The 13,903-nt window shown below is 29.4% G+C and overlaps 3 protein-coding genes across 4 annotated transcripts; 1 reads left to right on the top strand and 2 right to left on the bottom strand.

Annotated features, from left to right (window-relative positions):
- Positions 1-605: 605 nt before the first annotated feature.
- LOC113553561 (alanine--tRNA ligase, cytoplasmic) lies at positions 606-3,912 on the bottom strand. The gene is made up of 2 exons (XM_026956944.1): positions 3,702-3,912; positions 606-3,613 (listed from the first exon to the last, which is right to left on the bottom strand). The coding sequence occupies exon 2, from the start codon at positions 3,573-3,575 to the stop codon at positions 708-710; it is 2,868 nt and encodes a 955-aa protein (XP_026812745.1). The 5' UTR covers positions 3,576-3,613; positions 3,702-3,912; the 3' UTR covers positions 606-707.
- A 171-nt stretch (positions 3,913-4,083) lies between these two features.
- Positions 4,084-8,973, top strand: LOC113553565 (protein Asterix). Its single transcript, XM_026956950.1, has 4 exons — positions 4,084-4,330; positions 4,705-4,822; positions 4,896-4,993; positions 8,810-8,973. The coding sequence occupies exons 1-4, from the start codon at positions 4,281-4,283 to the stop codon at positions 8,889-8,891; spliced, it is 348 nt and encodes a 115-aa protein (XP_026812751.1). The 5' UTR covers positions 4,084-4,280; the 3' UTR covers positions 8,892-8,973.
- Positions 8,974-9,030: 57 nt separating this feature from the next.
- Positions 9,031-13,070, bottom strand: LOC113553560 (histone-lysine N-methyltransferase eggless-like). Of its 2 annotated transcripts, XM_026956943.1 has the most exons (6): positions 12,854-13,070; positions 12,654-12,750; positions 12,311-12,493; positions 11,293-12,239; positions 9,657-11,221; positions 9,031-9,583 (listed from the first exon to the last, which is right to left on the bottom strand). In XM_026956943.1, exons 3-6 carry the CDS (start codon positions 12,482-12,484, stop codon positions 9,162-9,164), a joined length of 3,108 nt encoding a protein of 1,035 aa, XP_026812744.1. In that variant the 5' UTR covers positions 12,485-12,493; positions 12,654-12,750; positions 12,854-13,070; the 3' UTR covers positions 9,031-9,161. The 2 variants fall into 2 exon arrangements, with proteins under 2 accessions (XP_026812744.1, XP_026812742.1); XM_026956941.1 differs by having other exon boundaries at positions 12,654-13,070.
- Positions 13,071-13,903: the final 833 nt, after the last annotated feature.

The raw sequence follows: 13,903 nt of genomic DNA on the forward strand, positions 1-13,903 counted from the left end.
TTGTATTCATTATTAATAAAAATACGTTTTGTTGTAATGATGACACAATGCTATTTGAAATATTTACAAATAATGTAAATATTACTAATTGCATAAAATTTGTTTATAGACATTTAAATAAATACCCACCTATGTGATTGTATATAATATTAGCTTTTTTTGTACTTTGATTGTTTATAGCAAAAATAAATTACAGTTATTGAAAATTGAAAGTAATGTTAATATTTCATTTGTATAAATTCCAGTACATATTAATAATATAAACATTAAACATGTTGTGTTTTCTAACTATTCCTTTGAAAATATGACATCTGTAATGAAAAATGATAACTTACTAAATATTCACACAGTAAATAAAATAAAAAAATTGCATAATATTGTATCTGTGTTTATATTGTATCCTATAGGCATAGCTATTCAAGTAATTCAAGTAATATATCATTTAAAATTATAAACATATTCAGAATTATTTCTCATTTTTTGGTTGGCAAAATACTTAATACACCACAATTATGAAACATCAATTTGATGCATGAAAATCCCACACAAATTGCATCTGTCAGTCAATATTTACACACACAAACACTAAGTCAAAACACAAGATAGTTACAGAAAAATATGAATGTAATATATTGATCTAACAATTACTATGAAATATTTTATAATTACAAAAAGTAGTATTTATAAGTTAAAAATAATAAAATTATTTAGCTGATCGATAAAGAAGCAAATTGTTCTCCAATACTTATTAATTCTTCAACATTGGTTTCGTTACATCCAGACGCTTGAGCAGTGTCAGCCTTGCCTCCTCCTTTACCATTAATGCATGATGCTATTTTGGTTACCCATTTATTTGCCATGAGACCTTTTTTGTTTAATTCTTTAGAAACTACACATTGGCAATATATTCTTTTCCCTACTGTATCTTCAGATAATAACATAATTGATATATTTGGCATATCTGTCTTCAATAATTTCAATACTGCATCCATTACTTTAGTATTGGAACCTACATCAAGCTTAAAAACAAATACCGATTTATCTGACTCTGAACATATCTTTGTCTTTATTGATTTTGCTATTTCATTAGCTAGAGCAACTAGTTGTTTTCGCTCCTCTTCGGCAATACCTTTTTTTAAGCTTGATAAGATACTTCTTAGTTCTTCTTTTACCCAATATGGTATTATAGACTTATTTATCTTATCTTGTATGTCAATTATAGCTTTAGATAAATTTGGATCAGTAGGAATTAATTTCATCACATCTTTCTTCAATTCTTCGCCTCTATTATATGCTTTTGTTGCTTCTGGACCAGTTACAGCAACTATTCTTCGTATTCCCTTAGATATTGCTTCTTCAGAGAGTATGGTAAAACATTCCATGTGTCCAGTTTTATGCAAATGAGTACCTCCACAAAATTCAACAGAAGTTTCTAATCCTGAATTTCCTTCCGGATCTGTCAGAAGTTTGTCTACAGTAACTCCTACTGAAACAACTCGCACTGGATCCGGGTAAGTTTCATCAAACATTGCACGTAAGCCTTTTATACGTTTGGCATCGTTTAATGGTGCAATTTTAGCATATACAGTATCATTTCGTTTAATTACATTGTTTGTTAGTTGTTCCACTTTAGCAACTTGATCTCCTGTTAAAGCAGCTTTATTGTTGAAATCAAAACGTAATTTGTCTGGGGCGACCAAAGATCCTTTTTGATTTAAATTATCACCCAAAACAACGCGTAAAGTATGATTTAAAGTGTGAGTAGCAGTATGATTATTCATTACAAATCGCCTTCTTTTTTCATCAATCTTTAACACTACTTTATCGCCCACTTTTAAGCTACCACTTTCAAGAATTCCAACATGCAAAATATAGCCACCACGCAATTGAACATTATTAACATAAAACTCTGTGTATTCATCTTTGATGATAGATCCTTGGTCATAAATTTGACCACCCTGTTCAGCATAAAAACATGTCTTATCCAGTATAATTCCACATTCTTGAAATGTATCTACTTCATTAACAAATTGATTTATCGTTCTAATACTCAATACTGTTGATGTACAAGTTTCAAAAGTATATTCTGCATCTGGATTATCAGATACAGCTTTGTAATTATACTTGGGTGAGTCGTCAGTTGTCGATATACCTTTTGTCTGTAAATCTGCAAGAGCATGAACATCCAAGGAAACAATCTCTTTTTCACCACCTACTTTGTTCTGACTAATAAGTTGTGCTTTTTTTTTCGCTTCTTCGTATGCTTCCATATCAATAGTAAATCCTTTTTCTTCAACCATTAAATATGTAAGGTCAACAGGAAAGCCATAAGTATCATACAGTTTCCAAGCAACTTCACCAGGTATAACTTTATCAGTTAATTTTAATATAGTTCTATTTAAAAGGTTACGACCTCGTGATAATGTTCTCAAAAATTGTTCTTCTTCTTCATTAATGATATCTATTATCTGTTGAGGGTCTTTGGTTATTTCAGGGAAAGTATCTCCAAGTAATTCAACAACAACATTTACTAGAGTTGCAAAGAATCCAGGTTTGCCATTTAATTTTTCTGTAGCATAACGGACAGCACGTCTAAGAATACGTCTCAACACATATCCACGACCAGTATTGTCAGGACTTCCTCCATCAGAAAGAGCGATTGTTAATGTTCGTGCATGGTCAGCGAGTACTCTATAAGCCATATCTTTCTGGTCAATGTCATCTGCACCTACTTTACCTTCATAAGGTGGAGCATTAGTACCATTTTGAATAGCTACAAACAAAGGTTGAAATAGATCAGTATCGTAATTTGAACGTTTATCTTGTATAACCGAAACAAGACGTTCAAATCCCATTCCACAATCAATATGTTTTTTAGGTAAATTTTGTAGAGTACCGTCTTGATTACGATTAAATTGCATAAAAACAAGATTCCAAATTTCTAAGACATCTGGATCATCTTGATTTACTAAATCAGCAGCTAATCGGTTACCAATACGATCATAATGTATTTCTGAACAAGGACCACAAGGTCCAGTTTCACCCATTTCCCAAAAATTGTCTTTCATATTGCCAGGAATAATATGATTTTCTGCTAATCCTAATTTAAGCCAAATATTTTTACACTCTAAATCTGGTTCTAGACCAGATTTTTCATCACCACCAAAATATGTCACATACAATCGTTCGGGTGATAATTGAAATTCTTGGGTTAAAAATTCCCAAGCCCACTGACATATCTCGGTTTTAAAGTAATCGCCAAATGACCAGTTTCCAAGCATTTCAAAAAACGTATGATGATAGACATCCTTACCGACATCATCAAGATCATTGTGTTTTCCACCGGCACGAATACATTTTTGTGTATTGACAGTTCGTTTCCACTTAGCCATATCAGAGGATGGAGCAACAGTACCCAAGAATATTGGTTTGAATTGGTTCATTCCTGCATTAGCAAACAACAATGTAGGGTCATCTACCGGTACTACGGATGAGGAATGTACATATTCATGACCCTTCTTGTTGATGAAGAATTTAATATACCGATCTCGGATCTCTTTGGCAGACAGAGCCATTGTAGAGCAACTAATATGTTTGACCTCACGAAATCAATCTGAAAATACATCGTGTATGTTTAAAATAGACGTGCAAGAAATCGGCAATAAAAAACAAATTAATTCAAAACTAATGTACAGACATACCTGCAGTGGACAGAAAAACCAGCAGCGACGACGACGATGGATACTAATGTCTATTGATGGTAGACGGCGAGTGAAGGTAAAGTGAAATGTGAAATACGATTAATAATGACCCTAGTGCTTTGTGGCTTGTTCTGTGATGGGACCTATGTACTAACTACTAAGCAGGCCGCAGGGGCAAAGTAGGTAGCAACGTGTTCAAACGTAATGAAAGTATAAATATGAAACTGAAAAACATGCCATGATAAGACCGGGTAGATAACATGAAATATTGTTCTGCCGTTTTTTGATTGGGAATAAAATATCTGGAAGAAAAATATTTAACCATATGTTTATTATTATCAATACACCGAACTCGTAGATAATATTATTATCTATAGCTGTGCCGAAAATCGAACTTAACTTCCTAAACTTGGCAATATTACCACAGAATTTTAGACTAAATTAAATAAATTACCTAATTTTATAAAATTATTAGCTACAGCCGGAGAATTGCAACTTGCGAGATCGGAGATACTTAAATTTCCGTTGACTAATTCACACAATTCCGAATTTTAAAACTTCTGCAGCTTTTCAATCAAAATGTATTCCAATCATTCGTCTGATCCCAGAAGACCGGACAAAGAGCACAGGTATGATTAATTACTTAGATATTTTATGATGAACCGTGTCACGTCAAGTGAATTCTGCTGAACAGAAAAATAGTGGTTGTCCATGGTTTGACTTTGTGTTACGCAACGTGTAGCCTTATTATTTTAGCTGTATACAAATAGTTAATAAAGGGAGTCAAGGCCTCAAGAGTACATAGCTAAGCTTTAGTTTATGAAACGAGGACTAACAATATTAATACTAATAGTCAAGAGATCTTACTGATTACCAACAAAATCATTGTCAGCATCGAGATATGAGTATGACGATAACTAACTGCTTAATAAACTTGTAATCAGGCTATATAGAATATGAATTATAAAATTCATCTTGTACAGTATCTAATTAACATTCACAGGTACAAACCAAAAGCTGTTAATAGTGATAATCAAGCCCTAACACCTGGTGAAGACTTGACGTCTGACTATATGAATATTCTGGGCATGATATTGAGTATGTGTGGACTATTAATGAAGGTATAACTAATTCATAATGTCGTTATAGTCTATATTTTCATATTTTAACTATTCATAAAAAAAAATTTTATAGTTTAAATGGGCAGCGTGGTGTGCTATGTTTTGTTCATGTATAAGCTTTGCAAATTCTAAAGCATCTGATGACAACAAACAAATCTTTAGCAGTTTCATGTAAGTATCCATATATTTAATTATACTTTTTTTATATTAGATATCAGTAATCATTTTTTGAGTAATTATTACTCCTATTAAGTTATTTTTACTTCAAAGTTTACTACACCAGCATGTGTTGTTTCCATTTTTCAAAACATTTGACATAGCAAATTGCATTCAGTATAATTCACTCTAATATTAAAACTAATAATACATAATCACGAGTGGTGATACGTGACATTTTAAGGGGGAGAGGGACAAAGTAAAAAATCTCAAATTTATACTAAACAGAGATAATGTTATTTCAACATATAAATATAAAATATCCTATTATTTATATAATTAATATTTGTATTGGTATATTATAGTTAATTAAAATAAATGATAATAAATAAAGTAAAAAAATAGTAAATAAAATATAATCAAATATATTATACGATATAATTACCTATATAAGAACTACACATGGTAATAACTAATATTTATTTAATTATAAGTTAATATTATTTTTTCAGGGTGTAAGAGTGTCCCTTTTCAACTAATATTTGTCAATTTGTATAATAATATTAGGTCTTCCAAATTTAGTATGTTTTTCAGGCATTTTACTAGTATATTATTCTGACATAAGTTTATTCATTCACTTATGGTGTTGAACAATTTGCCAGTTAATGACAATAGTTTTATTGGATAAATTTTAGTCTGATAGTATACCCCCTAGAATTGCTATAGCCCCCCCCCCCCCAAAAAAAAAAAAAAACTAATTATTTAACTACATAATACATTAAAACCCAGTGTAGAACTGAGCTACAGCTCTCTCAAACTTCAAACACTATTTGCGCCTATGCCAATTCTAGCTGTTGACTGCAGACTGAGGTTGAGTTCACTATTTAGTCTACCATTTTTGACAATATAATTCTAAAAGCCATTATCCTTTTTATAATTATACACAAATATTGAATCATGATCTAATAAGCTAAAAAAATTTAAGAATATAATTTATTTCATGTCTTCTTTGTCATCCTAAGCTTTGAGTTGTTTGACATCCCTTTTGTTTACTATGTAAAACTCCTTTTTTTTATCCCTCTCCTTACGTATGTACAAATTCAGATTATTCTACGGTTATTATGTTGGGCATTTTCATTGTTTGCCATAACATTTCTTTTAATAAAAAAATTGTGTTTGATTCATCACTACTTATAATTAAATAAAAATCTTTTGCCAATATATTGAGTATATGACTGTATATAAATTGTAGTGTCGCGCAATAAGTGATGTACTAAGTGTCTGAGTCCATACCTTTATGAAATTTCAATGCATTATTATTGAAAGTTATTAAGTACAAAGCTAAGACCATAAAGATAATGTATTATGTGTTAACCAAAGAAAAAAGATTAAATCGTGTCTATTAAAAATAATCTTAAGCTCGTTCTAAAAACCAGCCAGCCACAGGTAGACAACTTCCTATTTCGGCCAATAGAACACATTTACCGGTTGATTGCATACTATATAACAACCTTTAATATTTATGTATTATTAAATAAAATGCCTTGCAACATAATGCATGTTGTAAAAATACCTTTACAGATTTTATATTTTCAATTAAATGTTTAGATAAAAAAAATATTCTTCACAAGAATATGATGTGTTTTAATTACAACAATTTATATACTAAGTATTAATTATTTTAAAATTATACATATAAGTGTACTAAATATAAACAGAAATCAGTGGTGGGGATGTTTTAGAGAGGTCTTATCTCACTCAAACTATTTGTATTATATTAACAATGTTTCTATATTTTTAAAAATTGTTTTGGATTATTTATTAATTATTAGCAGGGCTTGTAAGTTCATGCTCTAAGCATTGGCAAAATATGCACTAAAAAATTCTGAAATATGCATTTATATTCGCTAACATTTTTAAAATATGCACTATGTAAAAAAATCTAGAGAAATTTTGAAATAATAAGATAAAACATCAATAATTTTAAAAGTATTTTATTCTTTTTAATTTGTATACACTTTAAAATAGTCAAAATTAATAAAAATAAATCAAACCTAATATTATCATTTTGTAAATAAAAAAATAAATGAAATAAGAAACAAAAAAAGAACCAAAATATTTAAATAAATATGATATTTTTGTACGTAATAATATGCGCTAATAACCCTAAAAATTTGCTGTATAACAAGTATGCCTCAAAAATATGTACTATTAAACTTTATATAATTATTACTATTGTTATGAAATGAATTTGTATCTCAGTTAGCATGTTTTCCTGTGTAGCAAATGCAAATGCATGAACTTATGAGCCCTGATTAATAGTATCAGAAATTACTATTGTATACAACTGTATCAAAAGTATTATTAGCAAAACTGACAGTAATATCAAAAGACATAAACGCATAACAATTTACTTTTCAAAAACCATCTATCCTAATTTATTCAAATTACTAAAAATTCTGTTATAGCTTTTCAGCGATAAAGTGTGTATAAACAAGATCAAGGAGTTTTAATGCTTCAAAACAGTTTTAATATACTCCCTAAATTAAACTAAAAAACATTTATGAAGAAACTAATAAAAAAATCATTAAAAACTTTTCAAACATTATAATTAAAATAATTTCAAATTTCAATATTGATTTTTGTTAATTTTAGCAATATAAAAATTAAATGGTTTTGTTGGTTCTAGGTCACTTTATAGTTTGTACAGTCAACTATTAAAAGTGTGAAACTCAGATACTATACTATTATAAATATACAGGGTGATTCTTTTATCATAAAACACTCATTATTTCAAAAAGTATTCATATTTTTGAAAACATTTTTTTACATAGTTTCAAGTTGTTAAAAAACAATTTTTTTAAGTTTTTTACTTTTTTGAATTACAACAAAGTTTTAATTTCATATCCCAAAGCAGAATAATTTTCTGAGTATTTTGATACATATAATTCAAATTTAGGGTGAGTAGTTTATGAGTTATACGTATTTAAAATTTAGGCAAGCGGAGTAGTGGACAAACATTTTGTGGGGTAACCCCGTACAGCCATACTACTCCACTCCGCTCATCTAAACTTTAAATACTTATAACTCATAAACTACTACGTATGTATAAAATATAAACAAGTCAATATAGCATCTGTTTGAAAACAAAACTCCCCTTAAAAATTCAACACTGGTGACAATAATAAACTAATAAATTTATATAACTAGCATCAAAAAAGAAAATAACTAATTTTTAATATTCTATATTGGCTATATTATAATATGTCATATGTAGTTTTTAACAATTTTTTTGAATATTATTATTTTATTATATTTATTTTGTACACATTTTTAATTTACTTTTTAACATAACTTTTGATAATATAATAGTAAATTACTAAGAACTGATAGAACCAAAGAATTGAGAGCCAGCCCACCCTATTAGTAATGAATTAAAAAATCTGATTATTTTTATTTGTTAATAAAGTATATTTTTTAACATTTGTAATATTGACTTTTTATTTAATTTTTATATTTTAATAGTTGATATTATATATACTTACCATTTAGGTATATAACTTATATTTACAATGTATACTTTATGTATACAATAGTACAAAGTGTCCATATTAAGCAGTTTAAAAATTAAACTGTCCAAAGTAACCGTTTTCCGGTTTTAGTAGATAGATTAGGGGAGGGGGTTGGAAGCAATCTATCTTGTTATTGTTAGTATTAAAATATCCCCATTGAAAAAAAAACAGTATAGTGGATATGATAAAATGTATATAATTTTTACTCATTTTAGTAATTAATTTAGAAAACAGTAAAATAACCATTCATTTTTTACAGGCTTTCCATGTCAGCAATTGTGATGTCCTATTTACAAAATGCACAACCAATGTCACCACCGTGGTCCACAGCATTTGGATAAAAATTTTACAAACAAAAATAAAAATAAAGTTTTGTATTTATTTGGTATTAATTAATAATTATACATTGTTTTGTCAAAACTATAAAAATATAAAATGTTACTTTTTAATATTATTTAAAAAAAAACTATAAGACAAACTTTTAATTTATTATTTTATATACTACTTGAAAATTATAACAAAATACGAAAAATAAATCACTCGATTATTGTTTTAAAAATAATTATATATTGTTTCAGACTCTTTACTCTTTATACTAGTCAATTACAAAATTAAAGTAATCTCCCTCTACAGTAAACTGACTCACAATGACATTTCATCTTTTTTCCTGGAACACTTCCAATATCATAGCTATAATCCCAAGTTAGTTCTGTTCCAGCTTGAATGTAATGGAGTGCAAAAAACGATACCCATGGGAATCGCAAGTCATGCGTATCCACAAATACATTTTGGACAAATGTGTTAGGAGAACATGAATGATTTAAATAACGTCCAATGTTGCCACTAGTTTTTGCATCCATGATATATACACTCTCGTTGTTTCCAAAATATTCACGCATTGATTTTGTAGGAACAGGGTTGTTTTTCATATCACGCGCATTTATTTTGGATGAAACATGCACATGTTTACCATCTTTTTTAGTTTTACATTTTTTGCGTTTGCGCAACCTTAGTGTCATTTCAGTTCGTTTGCCTATACAATAAAAACATTTATATCATATATTACAATTATAATAAATTATTATTAATAAGTAATAAAAAATTACCATCAGATGTAGAAGGATATTGTTCATCAGACGATTCGGATTGATTCTTCTCAGAATCATTCTCATGGTCACTGTAAGGTACATCACTTTCGTAGTCTTCTTTTATTTTTTCAACAACTTCAATATAATCTAATTCTGCTAAATATTCATCGCCATAATTTTTGCCACCTTCATTAGCATCAGTTTCAGTCAATAAATAACCAACATAAATGCATATAAAACTTCCTTGAGGTATATCGTTTAAACATCTTACACCCCATCCTTTTTTCTCCGTCATGAATAATTGTAGTTTTTGTGACAATGGGTTCTGTACAACACGATTTAAACATGAACTAGAACATTTACATGTTTTATTGCATTCATAAATACCAGTTAAAACTCGTTCTGGCAATCTCCGATGAGTGTAACCAATATTAGGGTCTTTGTAGAGATTAGGTAAAATCTTTTGTCCGTCGATAGTCATCTGCCAACAGGCACATTTTGATTTATCTTGGCAGTCGTCAGTGCAGTCACAACCACATAAGAAATCACTCTCTACATTTATGTTAACACCTGGCATCGCTTGTCTAGTAGTCATATAATCCATTTTTGGTGGTAATGTACTGTCAATAGTATTCACACATGTTATGCCTCTAAATTCCTTACCCTCTGATATATCTCTTAAAAATTGCACATATTTTATAATTTTAAATTCTGAAAATGGTTTGACCCAACTATTAAAATCGAATTGGTCAATAGTCATTTTGCTTTTGGTAACAATAAGATATTCCAGCATCTGTTTCATGTTTCGAATAGTTACACCACACGGAGTTCTGTATAGGATACATTTTTGAGAGTTATTAAATAGTGTTAGATACCTAACAAAACCAAAATGCAAAGGAATAGTTAACATACTGATTTGTCTTGTTCTTTCATAGCTATATGCTGTCCACTCAACACATAAAGGATTACATTTGTGTTTGGTATATTTCAATGGATTGGGAACGTTTTTAGGCAATATTATATCAATAATCTTTGAAAAATTAGATTTATTTTTAATACTTTTAGTATTAAAATTAGTTCCATCACCTATAGTTCCATCTCCTTGTGCTGTTGATTTGCTGGTACTTTTACGAGCTACACCAATTTTAGCTAAATTACGGCAGGGTTCTTCTTCTACACTAGTAAATTCCACAAATGGTTTATTTAAATAAGCTAGTCCAGATTGCCTTAATCGAATGCCTCTCTCAGACTTGGTTTGTTTTTCAAAAATATTATATAAACGTAAAGAACCACGATAGATCCATTCACTAAATTTGAAATCGGGAAAATATAATTTGACTAAAGATGAATCAACTTCAAGCACTTTTGCCATCTGCCACTGATTTTTATATTCTGCACGTACTGAATGTTGATTAGTCAACTTAACCATTTGACGTTCAGGATACTTTTCTAAATAACTTTTTATAAATTCTTTTGAATCCAAGTGTACATCATTCCATACTTGATTTGATCTGCGTGCAGTTAAACGGATATCTTGATGTTGTCGATATTGAACATAACCATCATCAAAAAAAATCAAGTATCTAAAAAACAAATAATTGTTATAAATATAAAAACATATTTTAATACCTTGTAATTAAATAATCAATCTTACCGAAATTCATTAAGCATTTTTGGGGGTTCAGCTACTACACCAGCATAAAATTCATCAACATGTCGATAATTAGGATCTGTATATTTAGCGATTACTCTGCAACCCACAGGAAACCTTACTGGATTCAGTGTACAGAATGCAATTTCTTTTGTTGTCACTAATTTTTCATCGTTTTCAAATTTTACATGTACATAATCAATATTAATTAATGTTTTGATTTTACACCTATACCATGGTTGTATTAAAGTTGACTTCATTGCATATACAGTTTGTCCACTTTCAAGAGGAGGATATTCTAAAGGTCCTTCCATAGGTAGATTAGCTGGTATAGGACAAACAGTTCTATTAATAGTAATAATATCTTCCTTATCAGATTTATCTAGTCTAAGTCTTTTGGCTTCTTTAGGAGTAATGACTTCTTCTATAGGTAACTGATCTTCAATAGGTATTATGAGGTCTTCTTCATTTTCCTCTTCTATATTTTCCTCCAAATCATTTATGTCTACAGGATCTAAGGACGTTATAATTGGTTGATATGGATTATATAATTCATTTCTTAATGAATTCATTTCATTTTCTAACTCCGAAGCAAGTGTCTCAATGTGTTCTGCATCCATCAAACATTTCTCTATTCCACGAGTCATATACTCATCACATTTTTTAACTTGATGATCAATGAGATATTTGTTTTTATCAAAATAATGTAAAACTGCACTATCAATAGCATTTTTAACATCTTTGTCAGGAAGTAAACCATCTCTAGAAGTACCAGGTCTTGGCTCTTCCTCATCATCATAATCATCAGAACTTTCACATGAAGATGAATCAATAATTAAGTATGAATCATAACTTGGAAAACTGGAGTCCATAACACATTTTCCTTCCTTCCATTTTCCTTCGAGATATTTATAATGTTTAAGACATTTAGTAAGACACTTTAAGCAAACCTGAACAAACCAAAATTGTAATCAAACTACCTATATGAAATATTCAATTTGTTATTAACAATATCAATTACTTCTCTGCCCGGCTTGTAATCAACATCATAGTAAGAGCATGCCATTTTCACCGCTTCAACTAAAGTATCACCATATCTACACCGCCTGTTAATACATCTAAGTTGGCGCCTTTGTTCCTCTAATTCTTCAGGACTGATTTTATATGGTCCCAAACTTTTACTCGATGAAGCCATGTTTGTTTTCTAGTCAAAAAAATACAAATCAAAAAATGAATAAACAAATAAAGAATGATATAATGTGCTTATGGTATATCTTCTACAAAATAAAGATGTACAAATTATGTTACAAATCAACCTTTGGAATTGTTAGGTTCTGTTAGTTACTAAAATAATAAATACATACTTAAATAGAATTTACAAACGGACTTATTTGCATTTTACTGGACCAACATTTTGTCGAACTTGAAACCGAATTGACGAGAGTATTAAACACTTAACATCTACGTGATGGTTATTATTGATTAAAAAGTATCTTTAATATTTTTTGAATAAAAATAAAAACTAAAGATTTATTATAGTTATGTATCCGTAAAGTAGACGTACTTCAACAGAATAATAGTAGGTACCACCGCGAGTCTGTGAACAAATACTACCATTTATAATATTTGCCATATACACGGACAGTAAGATATGTAAGCTGTTGACGATTGATATGATCAACAACGACGGACTATCTACACCGCGGACATAGATACTATGGTTGCACGAAGGCCTATATTGGACACAGATTAATATTAATCCGTGATATTGGATCACAGCGTTACAGCGTTAAGCGGCGCAGAATGTTCCTATCAAATCTGACAAAAAGTCGCATACTACTAGTGCCCTCTACAGTCATTATTATAGAAATCTTGTACCATGTTACCACAGACTGTGATGTTACCATAACTAATAACAATAATAGAGGCTATAGAGAGCGCTAGTATGACGCGACTTTCTATTCATACTTGATTAGAACATTCAGAGCCGTGATATCCGTGCTCGTTGTGCAACCATAGTATCTATATCCGTGAACTATACCAAAGCTCGAAAAAAGTACACAAAGTTAGTAATCCTAACTCATAAAATAAATTTAAGATCCAAGACGTTTAAGTGTTTAAAAAATAAAATGATGAAAAATATTAGTTATACAGTTATGGAAAATAGATAATTAATCTTTAGTTAACATAAGACTATACTTTAACCCTGTACCTGTTATTTCTTTATCTATTACACTTATTAATTATACATAATTTAATTCCTGCAAGTTTAAAGCCTGAAATTATAATCGCAGCCGTGACAGAAAATAATAACGTAGGCTGTTATAATTATAAAAAACTAATCGCCGTGGTGTACTTTGTAAAAAAGATCTCTTCCCATCTTTTCGTGAAAAAAATAAATAACCAAAAAAATGCTAATAAAAAAAAAGAGAAAAATAGCATAAAGTAGGTAACCCAATAATTGTTTTTATTACTTTTTTTTATAAGGTTGCAACACTTGCAAACCGCCGTACAGTTGTAGATTTCGAGTTTTCGGGTGTAACTCGTTTTGAATAAGTCACTATGATATATAATACTATGTATGTGTTAAATTTTAATTCAATTTCATTGCATA

This window comes from Rhopalosiphum maidis, chromosome 2, assembly GCF_003676215.2.
Source record: "Rhopalosiphum maidis isolate BTI-1 chromosome 2, ASM367621v3, whole genome shotgun sequence".
Lineage (NCBI taxonomy): Eukaryota > Metazoa > Arthropoda > Insecta > Hemiptera > Aphididae > Rhopalosiphum > Rhopalosiphum maidis.

Coding starts and splice junctions, on each gene's coding strand:
- LOC113553561 (XM_026956944.1), bottom strand. CDS start 3,575: ATGGCTCTGTCTGCCAAAGAGATCCGAGATCGGTATATTAAATTCTTC.
- LOC113553565 (XM_026956950.1), top strand. CDS start 4,281: ATGTATTCCAATCATTCGTCTGATCCCAGAAGACCGGACAAAGAGCAC. Junction 4,331..4,704: donor AGACCGGACAAAGAGCACAG/GTATGATTAATT, acceptor TAACATTCACAG/GTACAAACCAAAAGCTGTTA. Junction 4,823..4,895: donor TGTGTGGACTATTAATGAAG/GTATAACTAATT, acceptor AAAATTTTATAG/TTTAAATGGGCAGCGTGGTG.
- LOC113553560 (XM_026956943.1), bottom strand. CDS start 12,484: ATGGCTTCATCGAGTAAAAGTTTGGGACCATATAAAATCAGTCCTGAA. Junction 12,240..12,310: donor ATTACAAGCCGGGCAGAGAA/GTAATTGATATT, acceptor TGGTTTGTTCAG/GTTTGCTTAAAGTGTCTTAC. Junction 11,222..11,292: donor AAAATGCTTAATGAATTTCG/GTAAGATTGATT, acceptor TTTGTTTTTTAG/ATACTTGATTTTTTTTGATG.